This window comes from Mirounga angustirostris, unplaced genomic scaffold (genome assembly GCF_029215605.1).
Source record: "Mirounga angustirostris isolate CCGP_5_RB_7025 unplaced genomic scaffold, mMirAng1.0.hap1 SCAF_13, whole genome shotgun sequence".
Lineage (NCBI taxonomy): Eukaryota > Metazoa > Chordata > Mammalia > Carnivora > Phocidae > Mirounga > Mirounga angustirostris.
In genome coordinates, this window is record NW_026991721.1 from 89,766,680 (window position 1) to 89,790,634 (window position 23,955).

The following is a 23,955-nucleotide window of genomic DNA, read 5'->3' on the forward strand; positions in this document are numbered from 1 at the left end:
AGGAGGGCACCTAGGGAGGGCCTGGCTTGGTTGTCTGAAGATGGACAAGTTTCTCATTGTTGGTTATTTGGAAAGTCCCTCTGATTTTAACTGGGGAGTGGGCTTTAGCTCCTTCAAGAGGCAGGACAGGACCCTGTCCTCGTCTAATGCTTTTGATGGAAGTTCAAAAGGAAGTGGAGGCTTCTCTAAGTGCCTTGATCTACACTCTTTTGCAGCCCCTTTCTTTCCCACATCCTGCATAAAACCAGACAAGCAGGGTCCAGGGCTCCCATTGACTCTTTTTAAACTTTTTTTTTTTTAATTTTATTTATTTATTTGACAGAGAGAGACACAGTGAGAGAGGGAACACAAGCAGGGGGAGTGGGAGAGGGAGAAGCAGGCTTCCTGCCAAGCAGGGAGCCCGATGTGGGGCTGAATCCCAGGACCCTGGGATCATGACCTGAGCCGAAGGCAGACGCTTAACGACTGAGCCACCCAGGCACCCATCAGACTCTTTTTATTGTCTCTTTTACAAATGAGGTTCAGGTGGAAAGAGATAGAAAGGGAAGAGCTCGCTCTCTGGCTTCTGAGCGTCACTGCCAGGAGGGACGAGACCAGCCCCCTCCCCTGCTCCTCTCTGCTCACCCCCATTAACCAGGAGGAGGGGTTCCCATCCAGAGCTCCCAGCCCCGGGACAAGCCCTTCCCCATGGAATTCCTGATATCCTCCTCAAGGGTCATCTTGGTTCCTAGAGAGAGAAAGAGGCTGGTTTGCAAGGTCCCAGGCCGGGGCAAGCAGGCCATAGGAGGCGCCATGCCTCTTCTCTTCCTCAGCCCTTCTCCTGAACCCACTCTCCTCTGGGGAGCCCAGGCTCCTCTATGTATGACCTTGTCTTCACCCTTTGTCACCTGTTCTCCAGGATTCCTCCCTCCCCCCTCACTCCCTGGGTCCCCTCCTTTTGCTCAGAGCTCAGAAAGCCTTTCTCTCCCTCCTGTTTTCAGCGCTCCTTGGCTCAGCCCTCCTAGCTTTCTACTCCCCTTGTTTGCATGCCCTAGCCCCCACCTCTCCACGTTTCTGTCCTGGCCTTTGGCTCTGGCTCCGGCTCCGGCTCCGGCTCCTTGCAGGGCCCCGGGAGCCTCGAGAGCTGCTGGAGCCTCTGGAAGAGTTGCTGCCCGCTGTGGAGCAGGTGCTGGCGGCCTGGCTCCGGGATAGGAAGCTTGGTCGGCTGTAGGGGGGCAAGGTCTCCTCTGCAGCACAACAGAGAAGGGCAACCAGGCAGAGAACAGAACGTCACCGTTTGCCCAGTGGGCCACCTCGGCCTCAATCCCAGCTTTAGAGGAAGAGTTGAGGGCAGGCACGGGGCTTGGGCCATCCTCGGGGCTGAGGGAAAACAGAATGACCCAGCACATGGCCTTGACATAACAGGTGCTCCGAAACCCACCGGGAACTCCCAGACAGAAAGAGCCCTGGGAAAGGAGAGACAGAACACCCAGCCCCACTCTTCTCTCATCTGGGCTTCAGTCCTGGGAAATTCTACAACTGGGGAACTTCAGGGGATTTTTCCCAGAGAGAGCTACAGAGACAAGTGTAGGTTTGGATCAAATGCATGAACCCAACTGAGGGGGAGATGTGAGCTGGGTTGAAAACTTCAGAGTCCTTCGATGGCACGGTCTATACTATACTATCAGCCTCCAGTGCCACCTTCTTGTGTGGCAGTGAGCCTCTGGCCTGCCCTGGCCCTCCTTACCATCCAGGTGGGGACCCCGCTGGGCCCCCAGGGGCCCAGCCTGCACCATTCTCCTCTCCCCACCGCGTTCCCGCTCCCGTTCCAAGGAGGACATGCTGCCTACTGCTCTCAGCCCTAAGGCCCAGCTCGTCTCTTCCTCTGGTGGCGGCAAGGGTGGTGGGGGCAAGTCTGGGGAGAGACCTGTTTTCAGCAGAGTCTCCCACCCCTCCTGATCCCGATCTTTCTCCCGATCCTACTCCCCGGCACCAGGAGGCTGTGACTGAACGGCCCAAGATTTGGGTTCACCTGCTCCCTTCTCCAGCCCCCAGAGCTCACCCTTGGTTTCCTGCCTATTCCCCCCACTGTCACCATCTCTCATGGCCCAGGGCACCCTCACCGCCAGGACTGTGCTCCCGACGGTAGGGAACAGCCTTGGGTTTCCGGATTCGGGCGCGGGGCCCTTGAAGTGGAGGAGCCATCTCCCCAGGCACCTGCCAGGTTCTCCCTGTCCCATCAGCAGACGGGGAGAAGAGTGGGTAAGAGAGAGGATCAGGCAAGGGGCTCGAGGGTGAAGAGGAAACAAGGCTGGGGGGGCGGTATGGGGAGGTAGGGGCAGGCTGAGCGTTCTGCAGACTCACCGGGGGCACTGCCGGCAGCACTGGGGACAGGGCTGGGGCCAGCACCCGGGCCAGCAGGCCTCCCTTCGTGGCTACTCAGAGTGGGCTGGGACACACTGAGAGGGGAACTTGGCCCAAGGGGCACCCTCCTGCAATGACATGAGGCCTCAGCGTGTGTTCACTCAAGAAACTCTAAGTGCCCACTATGTGCCAGGCCCCGTGCTAGGTACTCTGATGAATAAGGCACAGGCTGTCCCCCAAGGGCTCCCAGGCTAGTGAAGTATGAAGAGAGCCATGTTTTTGAAATGCCCCGAGAAGCTTGTAGAGCCACTCCAATGGAGAAACAGTCTGAAGAGAGTGAGAGACCTTGTCCGCCATCACGTTCCTTCCGGAATCACACTTCCACTCTGACACGATCATGAGACCTTCTGTACCCCAGATCCATCCATCCATCCATCCATCCATCCATCCAACCATCCGCAGAATAGATATGCACCCAGGGCCTATAATGTGCAAGGCACTATATACCTCCCTACCTGGGCATCTGGTGGAGATGGGGAATGTCAGTGGGGGGCTGGGGAGGGTCAGGAGGTGAGGGGGTAAGAGTGGCTGTGGACTGCTGTCCATAGGAAGATGTGGGAGAGGGGGCTTCCCCTTGGGATGGAGGGACCAAGCAGCCTCCCCTGGAGCTGGGCTCAGCCAGATGGCTCCTCTCAGGCATTGGTGGGCACCACTCTTCTGGCTCGGAGCTGGGGACAAAGAGGAAGGAGAGTAGCCATGACTGAGCAGCTTCCACTTAGCCTTCTGGTTGCCCTCTCCCCTCCTCTCCCAGCACCTCTGCCCTCCCGCTACTAGTCCCATCTGTTTAGGGCATCTGCAGCAGGGCACATCCTTACCCGCCCTCCAGGTCCTCCTCCGGCCCCTCTAGGCAGCTCAGTTCACAGGAAGGGGGAGGTGGGGGCAGGGCTTCTGGCCAGTTGAGAGAGGGCATCTGAACAGGTTTTCCCAGAAGCTTTACTTTGCCTCCCCTGGCTCCTGAGAAGGGTGGGACGGGGACACACGGAGATAAGAGGCAGATGAGAAATGTCAGAAGCAAGTGCTGGGCTGGGCCCCAGAGGGGAAGGGTAGAGGATATTCTTTGGGGATACTCTGCTCAGAGCTAAAATGGGGGTGTTAGGGACTAAGTCATACCACTGTCCCCCTGGCTCCATTCTGGAGGAGCATACTGGCTCCAGGTGCCTGGATCCCCTGAGGGATTTGGGGGGAAACCCCCATGGAAGGTCTGCAGCTCCTCCCCAGCTGGGTCAATGGTGCTGTAGACAGGACCCTCGGTAGGGGCGGCAGTGCCCCGGGCGGTCTGAGCCAGGTACAGGGAGATCCCTGCTTCTGAGGAGGAGAAAGAGGGAGGCCAGGGGGGGAGGCAAGGGGCAGGGAGCAGAGACAGAGAAATAGCGGACAACAGGAGAATGGAGGGCAAGAGGAGATCCCACCGGATCAACTTCTTCCCCCACCCAAACCTTACTTCCCAAACCAGGGTAAAGGTTAGGCATGAGAGAAGCTCCCCCAACTCATATCCTCCCCAAGGACTGACCAACCTCAGGAAGACTGACAATCCTCGGCTCCCTTCAGTTTGCCCCCGGAGGTGGAGAGGAGAGAAGGGTGTTGGGGGCCAGGTGTGCCCCTGAGGGAATTAGAACTCCTCACCATTGTAATATCTGTCGTCTGGGTCAGGATTGCTGGGGCAGCAGCTCCCCCTGGGCTCCTGGGCTGAGGGGCTTCGAGATGGGTGGGGCCACGAGTCTGCTAGCCAAGGGTAGGGGGCGGGGCCAAGGCCCATGGGTGGCCTGAGGGAAAGCACGTGAACGCTGGGGACCCAGAGCCTGAACAGGCCAGCGAATTTAAGGGTAAACAGGAATTGTAGGACAGTAATGGTGAATTTGGGGGTGGCAGGTGGGAGACAGTCAGTGGCAGTGAGGCCTGGGGAGGAAGGAGAATGGTCTCTTGATGGGGGGGATTATCCTTGGGAGATAGATTAAGAGGATTACCTGGAACTGGCTCCAGAGAGGCCCTCTGAGTGTGGGAAGGACACTGGGAAGATGAAGGGGAGACTGAGTGAGAGAAGGGCCCATACTTGGGGTCTGAACCCCACTGGAGCAGAGAGAGCTTACCTGCAGGTGTGTAGGCAAAGGAGGCTTCCAAAAAGGAATCCATGGGAGAAAGAAGAGGGTAAATGGAGAAAGGGTCAGAAATACCCACATTCTTGTCCCCTTCTTGGCCGCGGTCCCAATTGCACCACTCAGCCCGTACCCTGGACCGATTTCATCAGAATTTCTAGGAGTGGGACTCAAGCATCAGTATTTTTCTAAAAGTTCCCCATGTGTAGCCAAGGTTGGGAACCCCTGATCTAAGAGACCTCAGAATCTCTCCAGACACGCCCCTCACCAGGGAGTAGCAGAAATCTAGTCGGCTCTTTTCAGCGGGCCCCGCCTTTCCACCCAGACCCCGCCTCACAAGTTAACGCCCCGGACCCTGACCACGCTCCCTCCTGCCAGGCCCCGCCCCCTCCAGAATTGCCCCTTCTATACTGAGACTGACTAAGCCCGCTCTCCCCTCGAGGCATCTTAGGGGAAGATTTTACCCGTCTCCCCAGACTCAGGTCCCGCCCCTCCGGGCCCCGCCAGTTGCCCCCAGTCCCGTCCGCTCCCTGCCCGACGGTGCCCACCGCGCGTCCCTCTTGAAGGAGCGATGCTCGGGGAGGGAGGTGGGGGAGTGGGGGAGTTGGGGGCACCACCCCTCCCTTCTGACCCCGCCCCCACCCTCCGAGCGGTGAGGCCCTCCCGTCCCGCTCGCCGTCCGGCCCGCCTCCCTCCCCGAGGGGCGGGATCTCCAGGCTCCGCCCACTCCGAGGCCCTCCCTTCCGTCTCCCCAAGGCCCAAGTGCGCCGGTCAGCCGCGCCGCCCCTCAGGCCCCGCTCACCCGTGTAGTGGCTGAGCTCCTTGCGCTGCCTCCGGCGCCGGTAGAGGACGGCGCAGAGCCCGAGCAGCAGCGCCCCGCAGGCGGCGCCACTGCCCGCGAGGAAGGCCGGCTCCCGCAGCACCCTCGCCAGCCGCTCCGCCAGCCCCGGGCCCACCTCGAGCCCAGGCTCCGATGGCGGCGGGGAAGCTGTGGGGGTCAGAGAGGTGAGGGGACCAGGGGCCTGGAAACCCGGCAGCGAGGAAGAGGGGCCATCCCTGACCCCGTAGGCACCCCCACTCCAGGACCCACCCCCTCCAATTCCCCAGCCCCGCCCGCCCACCCCGCCTCCGGACTCACGCAGCTGCACCGACACCGGGACACTGGCCACGCCCACTCCAGCGCTGGTGGCCGCCGCGACCTGGGTCCGGTAGAGAAGACCGGGCAGCAGTCCCCGGAGCACCGCGGAGCGTGCCCAGCCTGCCGCGGACCGGTTGAGGTGGAAGCGGCTCTCATTGCCCAGGCACCAGATCTGGGGAGGCCGAGACCCGGGTTTAGAGAGTCTGAAATGGGATCCTGGCCTCACGTGGAAACTCGAAGCTCTGAACAGTAGAGGGGGCTTAGCCAGGGATCATTCAGCCCGGAGGGAAACACTCTGAAACCTCTCTCCTTTCCCCCAACCTCATCTCCAGCCCTGAGGTCATTCTAGGTTCCCTCCTCCCTAATCCTAGCCCCTAGCTCCCCCCCCCCCTCCCCGCCACCCAGTCCCTTCTTAAACCTTGTACCTGGTATTCCTTGATGACCCCATTTTGCTGGGAAGGGAGCGGAGGTTCCCAGGACACCGTGACACTGTTGTTGCCTTCACCCCCCAAGGCCACTGTCACTCCCTGGGGGGGACCACTGGGGGCTGGGCCCCCGAGAGGAGCATGGTGAGAAAGACAGTCATTGCCAGCTACCCCTCCTGCCCCAACCTTCCCCCTCCCAGGTATCATCTTGGGAACTGAGATAACAGGTATCCCTTCTTCCCATAACTCCCCTTGCTCTTCCCCTGCAAACTTCTATCTTCCCCCACTCCCTCTTTCCTGTTGTTCATTCATGGGCTCTGTGCACCACCTCCTTACCTTCCTCAGGAATGCTCCTGGTCACGAAGGGACTTTCAGCCCCCAGCCCCTCCTGGCCTTGGGCTTGCACCTTGATCTGAATTTGGGTCCCTGGCGGGAGTCCTCTTAGCACAGTACTTTGCTGGCTTGGGGACTGTAGGTCCAGTACTGTCCAGCTTCCCCCATCAGGACCTGCTACCCTCCAAGACACCCGGAAACCTTGCACCAGCTGGACTGGGCCATCTACCTGTAGGAGACAGGACAAAGCATACCAGAAGGAGAGCCAGGGACCACACAAGTCCTCCCGTCTCTGCCCCACCTCCAATCACCCGGTCTTCCCCAGCCACTCACCTCCCACTCTCCCGTACCCATTCCTGGAGGTCCCTATAGCCCCCATCATCATCCCTGCCCTTAACCGCATCCCTATGCCACACTCACAGTCCAGGACACCTGCAAGCTCCGGGGCCCAAGGACTATGGGCTCCTGCATGCGCACAGCCACTTCAGCCAGCCCCCGCTGGCCTCTCCAGGGGTCCTCCACTGGCCTGGATGGGTTGCTGTCTATTGACCAAAGAGCCCACTCAGCCGGGGCCACCAGGGACAAGGAGTCAGACTGAAAGTGTGCCTGTATCCTACCTTGTGCTGCTCCCACAGACTGCACTACTTAGTACTCCAGAACACACCCCAGGATCAGGAGGAGGCTGGTCAGGGGAAGAGCTTCCAGAGGTGGGCCTGGGTGTCCAGTTAATAGGAATCTACTCTCTGCACTTTAGAGACCTCAGTTCCTCATCTCTAACATGAAGATGAACCCTCCAAGGTCCCTTCTAGTCCTAATAAGCTACATTATCTGTGGGTAAAAGGCTCAGAAGTGAGGGGCTACCAAGATGACTGGATTTCCCTCTCTCCCCTCTTCTCTTGTCCCCTCCATGAGAGGGAGGCGTGACCTCTTCCAGACCGGGCTACCAGGAGAGGCTGGGCACAGCAGAAAAGAGCTGCTATGCTGCCCTAGTTTGGAGGGGGGCACTCTGCAGTGTTTCGTGTCATATCCCCGAGCTAGGGACTCTGACCTTACTCACCCTGGGTGCGCACAGGCTCAGAGACGGGGCTGGGCTCACTGAGTCCCCAGGCTCCCACAGCGCGCACCAGGAACAGATAGGTGGTGCCGGGCTGCAGACCACTGACCATGTGTGTCTCCAGCCGCACGCCATCTGCCACTGTCCGCCAGGTGTTACCAACTGTTTGACTGCAACGGGAATGGGGTGACAGAGTTGTCTGAGCCAGGCACCCCCCACTTGTCTACTCCCTCTCGTCCATTCTCCTCCCCTTGGGAGAGGGAACTGGCAGAACTCTCCGCACCATAGCAAAGACCCTGAGGACATAAGATCCCCTTCTTTTGACTTTCCAGGTTTGCATGTAAAACTTTCTCCATACCTGAAGGCCTCTATCACATAAGAGGTGACTGTGGCCCCCGCCTGCGGGTTGGGTTTCCAGGTCAGAGTAATGCTGTTCTTGGTGATCTCAGTGACCACTGGCTGAGAGGGAGGCCCTGGAGGGCTACTGGGTTCTGTAGGCGGCTCTGGTGATCCTCCCCAATCTTCTGCAGTGAGGAGATAATCTTTAAGTAGAAGAATGGGAAAAGGACGGCCTCCCATGTAACCTGCCCCCTTCCCAGAGACGCTAAGGAGCTGTGATAGGGGCGACAGTGGAGAGGGGGACGGAGTGAACTAACCCCTACTCACATCTGCCTCCCAAGGGCACCACTTCCGTCCTTCTCCTCCCCACCACCGTGGCCGTGACATTTGGAAGTTTAATCAGTGCTGGGGCTCGGGGAGGTACTGACTACTTTCGAAGCAGGTTTGGATGGAGGTGTTGGCAAAGCAAGGAGACAGAGGCAAAACTCACCCCGCGTCCTAAGCCAGCTACTCCATGTGGCCTCCCCTGTGGAACTCTTGGCCACACAGCTGTAGAAACCCATGTCCATCTCCTGTAGGAGAAGGTAGAGGGCTGGCAAACTGGGGATGGAGCAAGGTAGGGTGAGGGGGTGGAGGTGGGTGTTCAGAGGCTGGGGAAGGCGTGGTCCACTTTCGGTGGTCTCAGAGAGCAGAGGAGTAGAACTGGAGCTAGTCCCAGCGGGTACTTACGAGAGGTGGGCACGTGGACTGTGTGGCCGTTCTCAGTTACTCGAGTCCCAGGGGGGAGACTCACCTGCACACTGGCGATGTACAGGGTACCGTTGGCCATGAGGCTGAGCTGGAGGTCATCCCCCTGCAGCCACTGCCCATCCTTCTTCCATTGGACGCTAGGTTGAGGGTTCCCAGTCACTCTGCATGGCAGCCATACAGAGGAGCCAAGTGCCAGCGTCTGATTGGCTGGTCCCTGGAGGATGATGGGAGGCAGCCCATCCAAGGAGGAGGCTGAGAGAGGAAGAACTTGGGCACCTCAGGAGAGGATCCTGGGTTCAGGCCACCAGCCCCTTGTCTTCCTTCTCTGCTCCTTCACTTGTCCTCCCCCTGGAGACTGGAGGGGCTTCGATAACCATCTGTAGTCTCTGCCTGGGACCAGCCACCTATTCGTGGTTGCTGTGGCTGATTTCCAAACTTCAAGGCCATGTCTCAGGAACACGCCCCTCCCCTTGCAGACATATTATATAGAATCCAAGAAAAACAGGTATCTTTAAGCCATTACTTCCTTTCAGGCCATTAAGTCCAGGCCTATCTGCATGAGCACCTACCTCTTTTTACCTCCAACAGGGCCTTGGCCAGGATGCTGCCGGCCACACTAACAGCCTGACACACGTAGTAACCAGCATCCCCGCTCTGCACATCAGTTATGTTGAGCTGGCCTCTGGGAGAGACTGAGAAGCGCCCCTTGGGCTGAAATGGCTGACTGGGGAAAAGCAGAACCTGGGGACAGAGCAAAGAACCAGGGTAGGGAATGAGCAGGCAGCTGACAGAGAGAAAGATCCCTATTCCCATCAACCCCAGAATTCAGAGAATTCCTAAGGTTCTAACTCCAACTCTGTCCCCACCAGCTAGTTATATGACCTTGGGCCAACCAGTGAGATCTACTCACAAAAATGTGGAAATTTTATTAGATGATTTTGGGGTGAACTTCCCAGCTTTGTGACTTACAAGTTAGGAAACTCTGAGCAAGCTCTTTAACCTTCCTGAGCCCACATTTCCCCAAATTTGACTCTTCGGGGATAGTTACGAGGATTAAATGAGTAATCGTGAGAATCTTTTAACACATTATGTGATAAAGGTTAAATATCTTCCCCTTTTTTCTGGCTCTATGTTACGTAGATACACGGAAGGTAGGGAAAGAGGTTAGGGTCACAGGTAAATGGCACATGGTTGATCCCCTGATGGATACCTACTACCCTCTACTACCCTCTACTACCATCAGCATTTCTATTCATTTAAGAATCTAGTTAAAATACAGCAATCCCAGATGCTAGAGAAGATGTTGGAAAATTGTGGCTGTGGATTTGGAAATGAGGTAGTGGGAGAACTGGTTTTCCACTGGGGTGGGATTAGTCAGACTTATTTTATTATACTGCCCCTGTTTCCTAGTAGCAAAATTCCCACCCTTCCCCTAGTGGTTGGTACTCATGTTGTGTAACTTCAGTGAATGTTCCTTCTGGTTCTCAATTGAGCAATCAGTTTGCCAAGGTGGGTGACTGTGAGCGCCCCCTGGTGGAAGCCCCTTGTAAGTAGATGAGCGAGTCGTGCTGTACCCTGAGCAGCTTAGGAACAGTACACTTTCCAGAGAGCAGCTTATTAAAGCCCAGGCCCCAGGTGTCTGGGAGAGGAGGCACCGACTAGATTTGCCACATCTTCAGGACAGCCTTGCCTAAAATAGAAGGATTCTGGGCGCCTGGGTGGCTCAGTTGGTTAAGCGACTGCCTTCGGCTCAGGTCATTATCCCAGGGTTCTGGGATCTAGTCCCACATCGGGCTCCCTGTTCCGCGGGAAGCCTGCTTCTCCCTCTCCCACTCCCCCTGCTTGTGTTCCCTCTCTCGCTGTGTCTCTCTCCATCAAATAAATAAATAAAATCTTTAAAAAAATTATCAAAAATCTGGAAGCGATCCTTCCAGTTTTTTTAAAAAATAATAAAATAAAATAAAATAGAAGGATTCCCCAGGGAATTACCATACAGGACTGTTTCTTCCCACCTAAGCATTATTAACATCATTTCTTTTTGAAGTGTTCAATACGTTCCAGGCCTTTTATATTCATTATCTTATTTAAGCCTCCCAAATAACCTGCAAGGGTTTCTGGGAGGACCAAAGGTAAAACGGGACCACAGAGCGAAGTCTGCAGAATGTACAAGGAGGGAGGCTAAGACCCAGAGGAGAAGCTTGTGGGAAGTCCCACAGAGCTGGCCACCTACTTGACTTCCCTCCTTTTGCCAGAAGATGGCAGGTGGGGGGTTTCCTTTGGTCTCACATTGGAAAGCCACACTCTCTCCAGGAGCTGCCATCTGGTCCTGGGGCTGGGTCACCAGCTGGGGTGGGACTGGGAAGGGGGAGGGGATAAAGGAACAGGGAGTCAGGGCACTCAGAAGGGAGACTGAGGGAACAGGAGAGAGAGAAGCCCAAGCCTGGCTTAAGTAGGAGCAGATAGCCAACTCTTGTTTCAAGCCTGCTCAGCTTTCTCCTCCTTTCTCTCCTTCTAAAAACTCTCAAGTGGCCTACCCATATCTCCCACCCAGTCCTTTCTCCCTCGTTCTCCTCTTCACCCCGTCCTCCACGTTCCCTCATCTCGTCCCTGCTTCTGGCAGTCCCAGGTGGGCCCTCACCGTGAACACTGAGGGAGCCAGAAGCTTCAGCGCGGCCCACGCTGTTCTCAGCCACACAGGTGTAGGTCCCCTCGTCGTCGGCACTCACACGCCCAATCCAAAGGCTGTGGTCACTCCGGATCTCATACCTGCTCCACTCCCCACCCCCAGGCTGGGTTGGCCACAGCTACTGACCCCTTCTCTCTCCCCCAAGACAGACACCAGAATCAGGTACATAAAGACAAGGTAGGCCCCAACAGGGACCGAAGCTGGAATCCACGGACCCATAAAATGAGATGGGACTAGATAGGGCAGGGGCCACAGGCTCTGGGAGACAGATTTCTCTGTGTCGTCAAGTGAGATGGTGTCTGCCTTCCAGTTTTCTAGGGCAGGGTATGCTCTTGAGCTGGTTGAGTCTCCTTACAGGCAGGAGGAGGGGGATTCTCACCTGCCTGTGGGCAGTTCCCCATCCTCCTTGCGCCAGCGTAGACGGGGTGGGGGATCCCCTTGCACCTCACATGCGAAATCCACAGGGGCATCTGCCAGGACCACCTGATTCACTGGTCTACGCAGGAATGAGGGTCGCTCTATGGAGCCAGAGTGAGTGAATCGTCAGGGGATCTACAAAGCTTCTTACTACCCAGGCTGCACACCCCCGTAACCCCCAAACTCCCTGTGCCTACCCAGTACCACAAGTTCAGCTGCCCCACTCTCCCGTTCTCCTGCCATGTTGGAGGCCACACACACATACATCCCTGCATCACTCTTGAGTGTATGTGACATCATCAGCTTCCCTCCACGAATCTGCAGAGTAATAATGGTAACTTTGGTCTTTTGTAGCCATCAAAGCATATTTATTTATTTATTTGATCCTCCCAGTAAGCCAATGAAGACCAGTGAAGAAAGTTGACACACTTATCAGATAAGGAATCCTTAAATGATCTGCCCAAGGGAGTGGGGGGGTGGGGGGCTCAGCTCTGTGCTTGCTCCCACAGCCCAACCTACCTCCCATGAATTCCTGGGGCATCTTACTCCCCACCTATTTTATTCCAATTCCATCCTATCCATCCTTAACTTATCCCTCACTTAATAGCTGACTCTCCATGCTCAGCCCCCTACCTTATGGCCCCGCCAACCATGATGGCCTTGTCCTGCCCACCCCCCCCCGCCCCCCCGCGTCAGATCCCCAGCCATGGCACCACGCCTCACCGTAATCCTTCCCTCCTCCTCCTTGAGTTTTGCACTGTCCTTCTTCCAGGACACGGAAGGCTCTGGGTGGCCACGGGGGGGCACGCATTCCATTACCGCTGGCTCCCCCACTGCCACCACCACGTTTCCAGGGGACTGCCGAAAATCATCACGGAGGACTGGAGAGAGAGATAGACAGGGACAGAGACAAAGAGAGAAGGAGAATGAGTGACCAGGGGACCCGATGAATAACTGGGTTAGGACACAAGGGAAGTGTTTTGGAGAGGGGTGTATCACCACAGACCTGCACTCCTCCCCAGGTGCAAAGATACCAGGCCCACTTCCTCCTCTGGCCAGGGCGTGGACGTTAGACACCAAAGGTCACGGTCCCAAAAGAAGATGCTGAAGGGGCTGAGACTGGGGCTGGTTCTGGATCGGCTTACCTGGTGCCCTCCCGCCTCTGGTTGGAAGCAACCAGAGGACAATGCGACTCTCACCTGCCACTTCCAGCGACGCATTTCTACTAGCCGCTGCCCCCAGGTAGTTGCGCGCCACGCAAGTGTAGACACCCTCGTCGGGACGCGCGCGGCGCCCGTGCACGATGCGCGGGAAGAAGAGGGCGCCGCTGGGCAGCAGCAGGCGGTGCGCGCGCGGATCCTCGCGCGCAGTGGCCACTCGCGCCCCATTCTTGTACCACTCGATGTTAGGCCGCGGCCGGCCCTCGGCGCGGCAGGGCAGCGTGGCCGGCTCGCCTCGGGAGACCAGCAGATCTGGCGGCTGCTCCACGATGCGCGGCATCGCGTCCTCCGGCTCCACCCTGGATGCTGAGGGCAGGGGCGTTGGCACAGAGCATTTCCACCGGGAAATTAGGGGACAGGATCCAGAGAGAAAAACAACGCTGTCTGCCCACGCTGTCCCCCTTCCCCCTGTAGGGGTCCTCTGGGCAGACACCCCCACGTTCGTCGGCTGGAAAGGATATGCCTACAGATGGGCATATCAGTAGAGGAATCAGGACACAAACTCCTAGGCCGGCTTTCTAGGCTGCCTAAAGACACCAGCCTTCTCTCTGGCCAAGGTTAAGTGGAGAGTGACTGGGCCTTGTCTGGGCAAGTAGACCACCCCTCTAGTCCACGGGTATTCAATGTCCCACACCGGCTGGTTTGCAGATTGTCCTTGCTCCCTGAAGGGGTGCACCAGAGCCAACACGTGGTCCTTGGCCTCTGCATGGTGGTGGGCCCGAAAAATGGAGAACGTGGGCCAGCCTAGAGTGTCTTAGAACAGGTAAAACGAGAGTGATCTGACTGGAGTCTGGGACTAGGAGAGGTTCTTAACCTGGAGTCCATGAATGGACATAGAGCCCTTCATTGTCTTTTTTATTTTTTATTTTTATTAAGTAAACTCTGTGTTCAACTGTGGACTCGAACTCATGACCCAGAGATCAAGAGTTGCATGCTCTGCCAACTGAGCCAACTAGGTGCCCCTCTTACTGACTCCCCAGGCAATCATGCTTGGAGGAACCTGTGAAGTCATGGGAATTGAATGAAAATGGTAGTGAAATGTGAATAACATTCCTTTTCTAAGAGGTGCAGAGTTTTCAACAGATTCTTCTCCAGGTTGATGTAGCGGAGAAAGGCTAAGAATGCTAACTAGGAAGGGGATTCCTCTCCTTCCTTTGTTTCATCCGGTTCACCTGCATTTTCTGTTCCTGCCTCTCACTTGGCCTACAGACTCCTGCTGGCTTCATCTTCTGCAGTTGCTTTGGGATCCAGGATCCTGAAGCCCATTAGGCCAGACACTCCCAACTTTGTCAAAAGTGGATTTGTAACCTGGTGGCGGCCAGTAGGCACCGCTGCTGCCTCATCTAATTTGGTGTCCTCAACTAACCAGGACTACCCTTCCCCCGCCAGCGCCCCCTCCCACTCAGTTCCAAAATCCACGGGGACTTTTAGCTCCCAGCCTCGGTGTGGGATTGGGCTTCATGTCCCCACCCCTACTCTTAGAAGTTCCTATGGAGACAAAGCTGGAAAGGGTCGCCCCATGCTGACATTGTCCTGGGGAGAGTTTATTTAACTGGCTAGGACAAGATCAGTTTCCCTCCCACTTAGGGAAGGGAGTAATTTTCTCGATTTCCTTCCTTCCAAATGGAAATCTCTGCTTCTCAGCCGTCTCTTCTCTGGCATCCCATCCCAGTCCCAGTTTAGGCAGAGCCCCATGCCATGGTAGAGCAACTAAGAGCTCAGGGATTGTCCTGGAACCAAGTAGGGCTGGGATCTCAGATTTGACACTTCCTAGCTCTACGAACTTGGGCAAATTATGGAGCTTCTCTGAGTCTCAGTTGTTTGAAATATGGGAGCAGTGATAAGGCTGTCATAAGACCATTATATATGTAAAGCACTTGGGGGAAGGCTCAATAAATATGGTAATTCTCTGATTACTTAGGGGCTCTTCCTCCCTAGCCCACTGGACCTTATCAGATTCTATCAGGCCCCAATATTCCTTTCTGCCCCATCGCATAACCTTAGGGTGTAATGGAAATAGGTTTGTTATCACTAAGCTTTGTGTTGCTTTTGTGACCACTGGAGTACTTTTCAGCTTCTCTGAATTTGTTTCCTTAGTTGCAAAATGTGGCCATCAGTAACTTCCCTACAGACCTCCTTACATCTTCAAGTGTAGACGAGACACCGTATGGTGACAACACTGTTAGAACGCTGCGGAGTACAGGGGTGTGTCTGCGCCCTCTGTGAGAAGGGTTCTTCTATCCTGAACCTCCTGGGAAACTGAAGGGGGGCCAGGAATTTGGACAATTCCAGCTCATTTCCCACCTTCTTCGTCCCTGCTCCCTCGTACATACCACACCCTTCTGGGCGGCCCTTTCCCCCTAATTCCTGTAGACACAGCTGCCGGCGCCCTTTCCCTGGAATTTCTTCCCTGTCATTCCCGGTCTCAGGAGATGCTCCCGACAGCAGCTAATGAATAGCTAATGATCATGCTAATGAAGCTCTGGGGCTCCTCCCTCAGCACCTGGAGTACCCCCCACACAAACACATGCACACTGCCCAGGTCTGCTTTTTCGTCATCTTCGAGTCTCTAGGACCGTGCTGCCCCTAGATTCGAGTGGGTGGATGTCAAGGGATGGGGACTGTGGAGGAACCAGAGGGGAAATCCGGAAAGCGGACTTCCCGACGGGGCCGGCAGGGGGCGCGATCGGGCCTCTCCCCAGACTCCGCTCTGGCCGCCTCCCCGCAGCGCTAGGGGAGAGCGCGCTGTCTCCGTGATTTATTAATCACCGTAATTAGCGGTAACGACCTCGCCGCCCGCGCAGCCCGCCCGCCGCAGTCCTGCCGGGTGGGCCGGCTGTGAGTTCCACCTTGAGGGGCAAACTTCTAAGTTCCCTAAACCGCTCTCCGCTTCTGTCGCCCTCTGTAGCAAACACTTTTTTAGCTTCAACATTTTAGCTTCCTCACCCAAGTCCTAAGTGAGTTCTTGGAAAACTTAGGGTCCCGAAGAAAAACCTGCTAGCTGGGTGGGTCACCAGGTGGCGCGGCTTGGCCCAGGCCCGCCGGCGACGGCGTGCCCTCTTCTGCCCTCCCTGCCGTGGGTCCCGGCCTCTCTTAGCTCGGTACTTGCCCATCACCAGCCACGGTTCTCCTCACTTGGGGTGGCCGCTGGGGTCGGGTGGGCAGATGGAGAGCAACGGACTTAACAGTCATCTCCTCCCAAGCCCTGGATCTTCCGCCGATACCCCGACTCAGGTGCTCCAAGCCCCAAATTACCCCTCGGTTCCCACCCACCCCTCCCGCCAGGCGCTTGGGAGGCTCCGCTTAGTCCCAGATCTTGAGGCAGGAGCGCGTTGGCCTCCCCCTCCACGCCGCCCTCCCACCTTACCCCATCCCTTGATCCGACGTCCTCACTGGGCAGGGTCTTACCGTTGAAAGAAGGATCGCCGGGGGGCAGCAGGCTGTGGTTGAGCGCCGCCTCCGAGGAGTTGAAGCCGAAGAGCAGGTCGCTGGAGTTGGAGATGTCCCCCGCCAGGGAGTCCGCGAACAAGTTCATCTGCAGCAGTGTTTTGAGCAGGTAGCGCAGCATGGCGCGACCCAGTTGGGACCGGGGCGGGGGGCTCGGGGCCCAGCCCCTGGGTCTGAGACCCGCGGGCCGGGAGCCGTAAGCCCCTCCGCAGCCTCTGCCCGCTGCCCCAGCCACGGTGCCGCTCTCCTGCCGGCGCGCCTGGGTACGGTGCGTGCCTCCGCGTGCCCTCCTCCTTCCCTCGTCCTTCTCTCCACCCCCCAGTGCCGGGGTCCCCCGGGAGCTGGGCGGGAGGAAAGCAGGTGCCACGCCGATCACGGCGTAATTAAGGGATTAATCCGCCTCCCTCCACCCCCCCCCCATCCCCACCCCGATGGCCACTAGCAGGGCCAGAGACTAGAGTCGCGTAGCGCGCGAGTTGGAGTCCCCGCCCCGCGCCCCGCGTCCCGGGTCGGGATACTGGACGCCGCAGGAGAGTTCCCCTCCTTTCTCAAAGCAGCCAGGATGAGGGAGGAGGCTCTGTCGGACTCTGCCCTTTTGACTGCCTTTAAAGCAGGAATCCCATCTCTCTTTTACCCGCCCTTAGGCTAAGACCAAGAACGCTCCTCTAGCTCTCAAAGCCGTGGTTTCCATTTCCTCCCAAGTCCCGGCGCTTAGCTGCGAAGTGCTGGAGGCTGGGGTGGTGTGGAGTGGGTGGGGAATAATTGCACGGCGGGTCCACCCCTTTACCCGCAGTCGCTCATTTTGCAGCCGAGAGACCATGGGACAAGGTGCTGCGTCTTGACCCAGAGTCCTGCTCCAGACCCTCTAATCTAGTAGTAACGGCAGGAGATTCAGCACGGATAAAACTGGAGGGGACAGGCCCTGGGAAACAGGCATTTAGCATCCATATGCATACCTCTGGCATCTATTTGCATACTTCTGCAGTACCGTGCTCTGACATGATTTATTAAATTGTTACCTTCTTGAGGAGCCTGCAGGCAGATAGTCCAGGAAAAGACAAAGAGAGCAATATTGTTTCTGTAAAGGCAAGCGCAAGAGAAGAGAAGGGCTTGATGCAAAACTCGTGCAAATCCGTTCAAACCCCATAAAGGTTTTCCTTCCAAAGGGGAGCAGTGGGGAGAAACCATGACCCCCTCTTCTCCATCCAGCCTGTTTCTGAGTTTTCTGCAGTTCTTTTTACCTGAAGATCTCCTAGTCCCCTGCCATCCACCTACCCGTCCACTCGCGCGTGTGCACACACACTCACTCGCTCACTTTCCTGGAAATAGCGTTGAGGTGTCAAGGGGAGAGAGGGACCTGGGCCTACCTATCTGGGGTGAGGCCGTGTTGATGGCTGAGTGGTGGGGTTCTAGCCCAGTCATCAGGCTCTGTATGATGAGATCACCTTCGTGGGGTGGCTGCCTCTGACCCGGGAGGGGCTAGGTGAATAGGTCGAGATCCAGAAAGGTGGATGCTACAGGGTCATAGAGCCCACAGTAAGCACATTCAGGAGTTGAAGTGTCAGGCAGACACTTTGTCAAAGGGTGGGAGGCTTGTCCCAGAACTCCACCCTCAATCCACACGCCATCCCCTTGATCTAAAAACTAACATGTTTAGACGAACCATGAGAGACGATGGACTCTGAAAAACAAACTGAGGGTTCTAGAGGGGAGGGGGGTGGGAGGATGGGTTAGCCTGGTGATAGGTATTGAGGAGGGCACATTCTGCATGGAGCACTGGGTGTTATGCACAAACAATGAATCATGGAACACTACATCTAAAACTAATGATGCAATATATGGGGATAATATAAGAATAAAAAAATTAAAAAAAAAAAACTAACGTGTTTAGGTGTCTCCCTACTCGCCCTCCACACCCACCCTCTCGCATCAGCTCTGCGCTGGACTGACTTCGCAAAGCCGGAAGCAAAAGTGTTAGGGGCTTGGGGTGCAGAGACCGCCGGAGGAAGGCAGCGCCCTGGGAGCTGTTCTTTCAGCACCTCGTCTGCCCCTGCTGAACTTGGGGTCAGGCGCCCCACAGACAGCTTAAATCCGAGCCGACCTTGAGGCTGAGATGAGTCGGGGTTAACAGACGAGAGAGGGGCTAGCGACACATTCTCTCTAATGCACCAGCATACTAAAAGATGGGATTTCACACTGTCCCTTGTTCCAGGGCCAGGCAGCACTCAGGTAAGAGACCGTTAAGGACGGGATAGGTTTCCCTCACCAGAAATCAATCCGTTCAGGAATGACCCATCCAGAAGTGCATTCCAATCCCATATTTGCCAGTTGGAAGACATCACCGTTCTGGACTTCAATTTCCTCATCTGATACGGAGAAATTATACTACTTTCTCTGCTCTGATGCTTCAGATTTCTGGTTCTGGGGCCCTGTGCTCTGCCTCCTGCTGACTGGGGTCACCCAGCTTCCATCACACCAGAGGCTAAGCCAGGACAGAAATCCGGGGTCCTGGCACCTGGCCCTGCTGTGGGGCGCGGAGGGCTGCGGCAGACAGGAAACTGCGTCCCACCATGTAGCTCCTGCCCCATTCTAATCCCACGATTTGCTCCCGGTTGGCCTCTCAGCAAACACAGGGCCTGCCAGCGTCTAGGGGCTTGTCACCCTGTTAGCGGATTTGTTCCCGGAGATGGCTCAGTTAATTGGCCCTTTATTCGGGGATCAGGGCATATTTGCTCAGGGTTCCCTGAGCGGAGGCTGCAATTCAGCTCATGGGCAAGGCTGCTTCCTAATCCTTGTCATCCTGGTTTGGAGGCTGGACAAATAGTGGGACCACTCTCCTTTCTGGGACTCTCCTGGCCTGAATCTCCTGTTCCTCCTCTACACCTCGCCTCTTCTTGGGATGTTCTTTTTCCTATTCCCACCTTTCTTCTTGTTTCTCTCTGTGCTTTCCTTCTTGGTACTTCTCTGTATCTCTAGAATACTCTCCCTTTAAACAAACTCAGACCTAATGCCAAAAGAGGGTGAGTACTCAACTGGGGATACTGGAGAATAAACACCTCTCAAGTTCCCTTCCCCTGCCCTGGTGTTCCTAGAGCCCTGGGTCTAGGAGACGGTGAGACAGAGAGAAGACGGAGAAGGCCCACCAGGGGTCACACCTTCCAGTTCTTTCCTCAGCCCTCTCTTTCCCTTCCTTTATCTTAAAGTCAGATGGGCAGTCTGGAAACTGGCCCTGCACCTTGTCAAGTCCAGCTTCTCTCTGGGCTGTTCCCAGGCCATTCTAGAAGGAGTTTTCTTCCTATTTGTCTCCTCACTAGCCACGCCTCCCCTCCCACAGAATACCAACACAACTCCGGCTTCTCCCTCTTGCATAGACAGAGTAAGTAACTCCCTGCATCTACCTCCATTTCCTTACCTGTAGACTGTAGGTGCTCCTGTAGCACCTAAAACACTCTGAATGTGTGCAGTGAAATTGGGGAGCCCTTGTGTGGGGGTCCATTCAATTGATTTATAAGTTTCCACCTTGGACTGAAGAAAGAATCAGAGTTCAGGGCCTCTCTCTTCTACTGCCTCAGGAGACTACTTCTTTTCCAGAGTCTTATCAATAATACAGTCTGCACTTTAAAAAGGGTAAGGAAGAGAAAAGGGGGTTTGGAAGTTGGCAGAAAGAAGAGAGAGTAGCCCCAGGCAAGGAGGATGGGGAAAGTTTGTTCTGCTAGGGTTATGGCATCTAGGGGAAAGAAGTGTGTGTGTGTGTGTGTGTGTGTGTGTGTGTTGAGGGACAGAATAGTTACCCCAGGCCAACTTCCTTGGCCTAGTGCCAGCACATAGGCCAGAGAATGTAGCAGGGAATTTTCAGGGACCAAGCTGGGGACTGTATGGGAGGCTTCTTGGTGGTCCCAAGCCTGCAAGCCAGCTGGTGGTGGATGAAGCTGCTGACATGTAATTGCCCAGGAGGGCAGTCTGAGGACAACCCCCCATCTCACACTGATTACTGCCACTGTCTGTCTTCCCAGTGCATGCACACGCACACACCCCCGCCCCCCACCACACACACACCGCCCAACCCATTTACATCCCCCTAGAGCCTGGAGCTTCCCATTACTCTCTCTGCCTGGACCCCTTCCCAGGGCACTGGTACACATTGAGCATATGTGTGTGTTTTGGGGGTGGAGGGGCAAGGAACTAACATCTGTCCCCTACCCCCACTAGGCTATGCCTGTGAATGACCCAGCAGGGTTGCTGGCTTCAGAGTGATGATGCCAGGGGGCAGTGACCCAGCCAGCAGGGGCCAGAGGGCCAAACGGGAGGGGAGATCAGAGAGCAAAGAGCAGACACCCGGCTGGAAAGCAGACAGCAGGAGCCTGCCCCCCGCAGGAGCCAGGGATTGTTGGCTCAACCCCTGTAGCTGCTGAGATAATAAGCCAGGGCCCCCTGCCCAAGAGTACCCCTTGCCCCACAGGGTTCCAGTGGAGGAGCCTGCTTTGCAAAGGACACTTTGCAACACACTCCATCAAGTCTTGAAATCTGGAGGCAACTGGGCAGAAATATCCAGACCCCAGTACAGATGGAATGAGGGCTAGAGGAGAAAGAGCTTTCCTGGGTCCTTTTATAAAACTTGGTACAGAGCAAGCACTCCATAAAGACTGGTTTTGTGAATACATCTGATGAACTAGTTAGTCCTCACAACTGCCCCCTCAGAGCTCACCAGCTTCTCTGCCTCCCCCCTTCCCTCCTTATATTCATTTCCCAGGGCCACTGTTACAAAGTACGACAAACTAGTTGGCCTCACAGAGCAGAAATTTATTCTCTCCCAGTGCTGGAGGCTAGAAGTCTGAAGCCAATGTGTCAGCAGGGCTATGTGCTGTTGTAAGGCTTTAGGGGAAATCCTTCCTTGCCTCTTCCAGACTCTGGTGGGTGCTGGCAGTCCTTGGCATTGCTTGGCTTACCCATCCATCACTCCAATCCCTGCCTCCGTCCTCACATGCGTTCTTCCCTGTATGCCTGTATGTGCGTGTGCGTCTTATATATATATAAGGACAGCAGTCACTGGGTTAAGGTCTACACCAATACAGTGTGATCTCTTCTTAAACTAATTCTCTCTCCAAAGATCCTATTTCCAAATAAGGTCACATTCTGAAGTTCCCGGGGGATACGAATTTGGGGAGATACAATTCAACCCAATATGCTTTCTTTTCCTGTTGTTCTTCCCTGCTTCCCCCTCTATTATTCCTGGTGCTCTCCTAGGCGCCCCATTTTGCTGGTTTTGAAAATAGTTTTGTTATTATAGGCATAATACATACACAAGCAAAAATACCCAAGCAGAATAAGAGAGTATGAGATGAATAGTCAAAGTCCCCACCATTCTTTTGTTTTTAAGATTTTATTTATTTAGGGGCGCCTGGGTGGCTCAGTCGTTAAGCGTCTGCCTTCGGCTCAGGTCATGATCCCAGGGTCCTGGGATCGAGTCCCACATCGGGTTCCCACCTCGGCGGGAAGCCTGCTCTCCCTCTCCCACTCCCGCTGCTTGTGTTCCTGCTCTCGCTCTCTCTGTCTCTGTCAAATAAATAAAAAGATTTTATTTATTTATTTATTCATTCATTCATTTAGAGAGCCTGTGTGAGCAGGGGGAGGGGCGGAGGGAGAGGGAGAGAGAGAATCTCAGGCAGACTCTGTGCCAAGTGTGGAGCCTGACGCCAGGCTTGATCCCACGATTCCAAGATCATGACGTGAGCCGAAATCAAGAGTTGGAGGCTCAACCAACTGAGCCACCCAGGTGCTCTAAAAGTCTCTCCACCATTCTTAAATCCTTCATCTTATAGACCCATTTGCCTGGGTAGCTACTGATGGTTTCCTGTGTATCTTTCCAGACTCTAAAAAAGCATGTATGTCTCTATCCTTTTAAAAACACAAATATGATCATACTATGTGTACTGTCTTACACCTTGCTTTTTTTAACTTATCAATATTTTTAGGGCACTTTTTCATATCAGTATGTGTATCTACATCTTTTTTACTTTAATGACTGCTTAATATTCCATCCTATGGATTTATCATACATTTGTAATCAGTCTCCTATTTATGGAAAATTGGATTGTATCTTTTTTTAAAATAAGCAGTGCTACAAATAAACATACATATATCTTTGCACACGTGTGTAACTGTAGGATAAATTCTTAGAAGTGAAATTGTAGAGGCAAATAATAGCTGAGAACAGCTAATGTTTGTTGAGAGGTTCTATCCATTCAACCACCTGGCAGATGTTCACCAGGTACCGACTACGTGCCAGACACAGTTCTGCAGGTAGGAGCTACCTGTGTGAGAAAGATAGACAAGGAATCTGGTCTGAGCACTTTAAAGACATAATCTGCTTTTCACAGGAGGCCTATAACATATGTACTGTTATCTCTGTTTTTCAGATGAGAAAATTGGGCCTAACAAAGGATAGTAAGTGAAGTAATTTTACTTAAGTAAATTCCCCAAAATCACACAGCAAGACTTTTGAGCAGAGGAGTGACATAATCTGACTTATTTTTAATAGGATTTCTCTAGCTGTGATGGGAACAAACTGAAGATAAGGCAAGGGTAGAGAACGGGAAAACGGCTGGAAACCTTTTGCAATAACACAGGCAAGTGATGATGGTGATAGGACCAGGGTGGTACCAGTAGTGATGAGTGATAGCCAGATTCTGGATATATTTTATTTTATTATGTTATGTTAATCACCATACATTACATCATTAGTTTTTGATGTAGTGTTCCATGATTCATTGTTTGTGTATAACACCCAGTGCTCCATTCAATATGTGCCCTCCTTAATACCCATCACCAGGCTAGCCCATCCCCCGACCCCCTTCCCCTGTAGAACCCTCAGTTTGTTTCTCAAAGTCCATAGTCTCTCATGGTTCGTCTCCCCCTCCGAATCCCCCCCTTCATTTTTCCCTTCCTACTATCTTCTTCTTCTTCTTCTTCTTTTTTTTAAACATATAATGTATTGTTTGTTTCAGAGGTACAGATCTGTGATTAAATAGTCTTACACAATTCATAGTGCTCACCATAGCACATACCCTCCCCAGTGTCTATCACCCAGTCACCCATCCCTCCCACCCCCCACCACTCCAGCAACCCTCAGTTTGTTTCCTGAGATTAAGAATTCCTCATATCGGGCGCCTGGGTGGCTCAGTTGGTTAAGCGACTGCCTTCAGCTCAGGTCATGATCCTGGAGTCCTGGGATCAAGTCCCACATCGGGCTACCTGCTCAGCAGGGAGTCTGCTTCTCCCTCTCCCGCTCCCCACTCTTGTGCTTTCTCTCTCTCTCTCACTCTCTCTCTCAAATAAATAAGATCTTTAAAAAAAAAAAAAGAATTCCTCATATCAGTGAGATCATATGATACATGTCTTCCTCTGATTGACTTATTTCCCTTAGCATAATACCCTCTAGTTCTATCCACGTCATTGCAAATGACAAGATTACGGTTTTTTTGATGGCTGCATAATATTCCATTGTGTGTGTGTATATATATATCACATCTTCTTTATCCATTCATCTGTCGATGGACATCTTGGCTCTTTACACAGTTTGGCTATTGTGGACATTGCTGCTATAAACATTGAGGTGCATGTATCCCTTCAGATCACTACATTTGTATCTTT

The 23,955-nt window shown here is 54.5% G+C and overlaps 1 protein-coding gene across 3 annotated transcripts; it reads right to left on the reverse strand.

Moving 5' to 3' along the window:
* Nucleotides 1-273: 273 nt before the first annotated feature.
* On the reverse strand, nt 274-16,570 carry ROBO3 (roundabout guidance receptor 3). 3 transcript variants are annotated; one of them, XM_064577294.1, is made up of 26 exons: nt 16,267-16,570; nt 12,838-13,164; nt 12,362-12,519; nt 11,836-11,956; nt 11,601-11,739; nt 11,174-11,301; nt 10,766-10,890; nt 9,105-9,276; nt 8,579-8,787; nt 8,276-8,357; nt 7,805-7,970; nt 7,450-7,616; nt 6,813-6,934; nt 6,396-6,621; nt 6,060-6,181; nt 5,299-5,806; nt 4,491-4,514; nt 4,368-4,410; nt 4,027-4,166; nt 3,514-3,708; nt 3,219-3,357; nt 2,859-3,071; nt 2,344-2,471; nt 2,103-2,210; nt 1,727-1,894; nt 274-1,226 (listed from the first exon to the last, which is right to left on the reverse strand). In XM_064577294.1, the coding sequence occupies exons 1-26, from the start codon at nt 16,424-16,426 to the stop codon at nt 1,009-1,011; spliced, it is 4,308 nt and encodes a 1,435-aa protein (XP_064433364.1). In that variant the 5' UTR covers nt 16,427-16,570; the 3' UTR covers nt 274-1,008. The 3 variants fall into 3 exon arrangements, with proteins under 3 accessions (XP_064433364.1, XP_064433363.1, XP_045750738.1); XM_045894782.3 differs by lacking the exons at nt 5,299-5,806; nt 6,060-6,181; nt 6,396-6,621; ... (11 more) ...; nt 12,838-13,164; nt 16,267-16,570 and having other exon boundaries at nt 280-727; nt 1,042-1,226; nt 4,491-5,218; XM_064577293.1 differs by lacking the exons at nt 3,514-3,708; nt 5,299-5,806; nt 6,060-6,181; ... (12 more) ...; nt 12,838-13,164; nt 16,267-16,570 and having other exon boundaries at nt 276-1,226; nt 4,491-5,228.
* Between the last annotated feature and the right edge of the window lie 7,385 nt (nt 16,571-23,955).

What these genes read in the sequence shown, in the direction of transcription:
- ROBO3 (XM_064577294.1), bottom strand. Translation starts at nt 16,426, where the DNA reads ATGCTGCGCTACCTGCTCAAAACACTGCTGCAGATGAACTTGTTCGCG. An exon ending in CGGCGATCCTTCTTTCAACG is followed by an intron (nt 13,165 to 16,266) that starts GTAAGACCCTGC and finishes CCCTGCCCTCAG; the next exon opens with CATCCAGGGTGGAGCCGGAG. An exon ending in TATGTGATAGAGGCCTTCAG is followed by an intron (nt 7,617 to 7,804) that starts GTATGGAGAAAG and finishes TTCCCGTTGCAG; the next exon opens with TCAAACAGTTGGTAACACCT.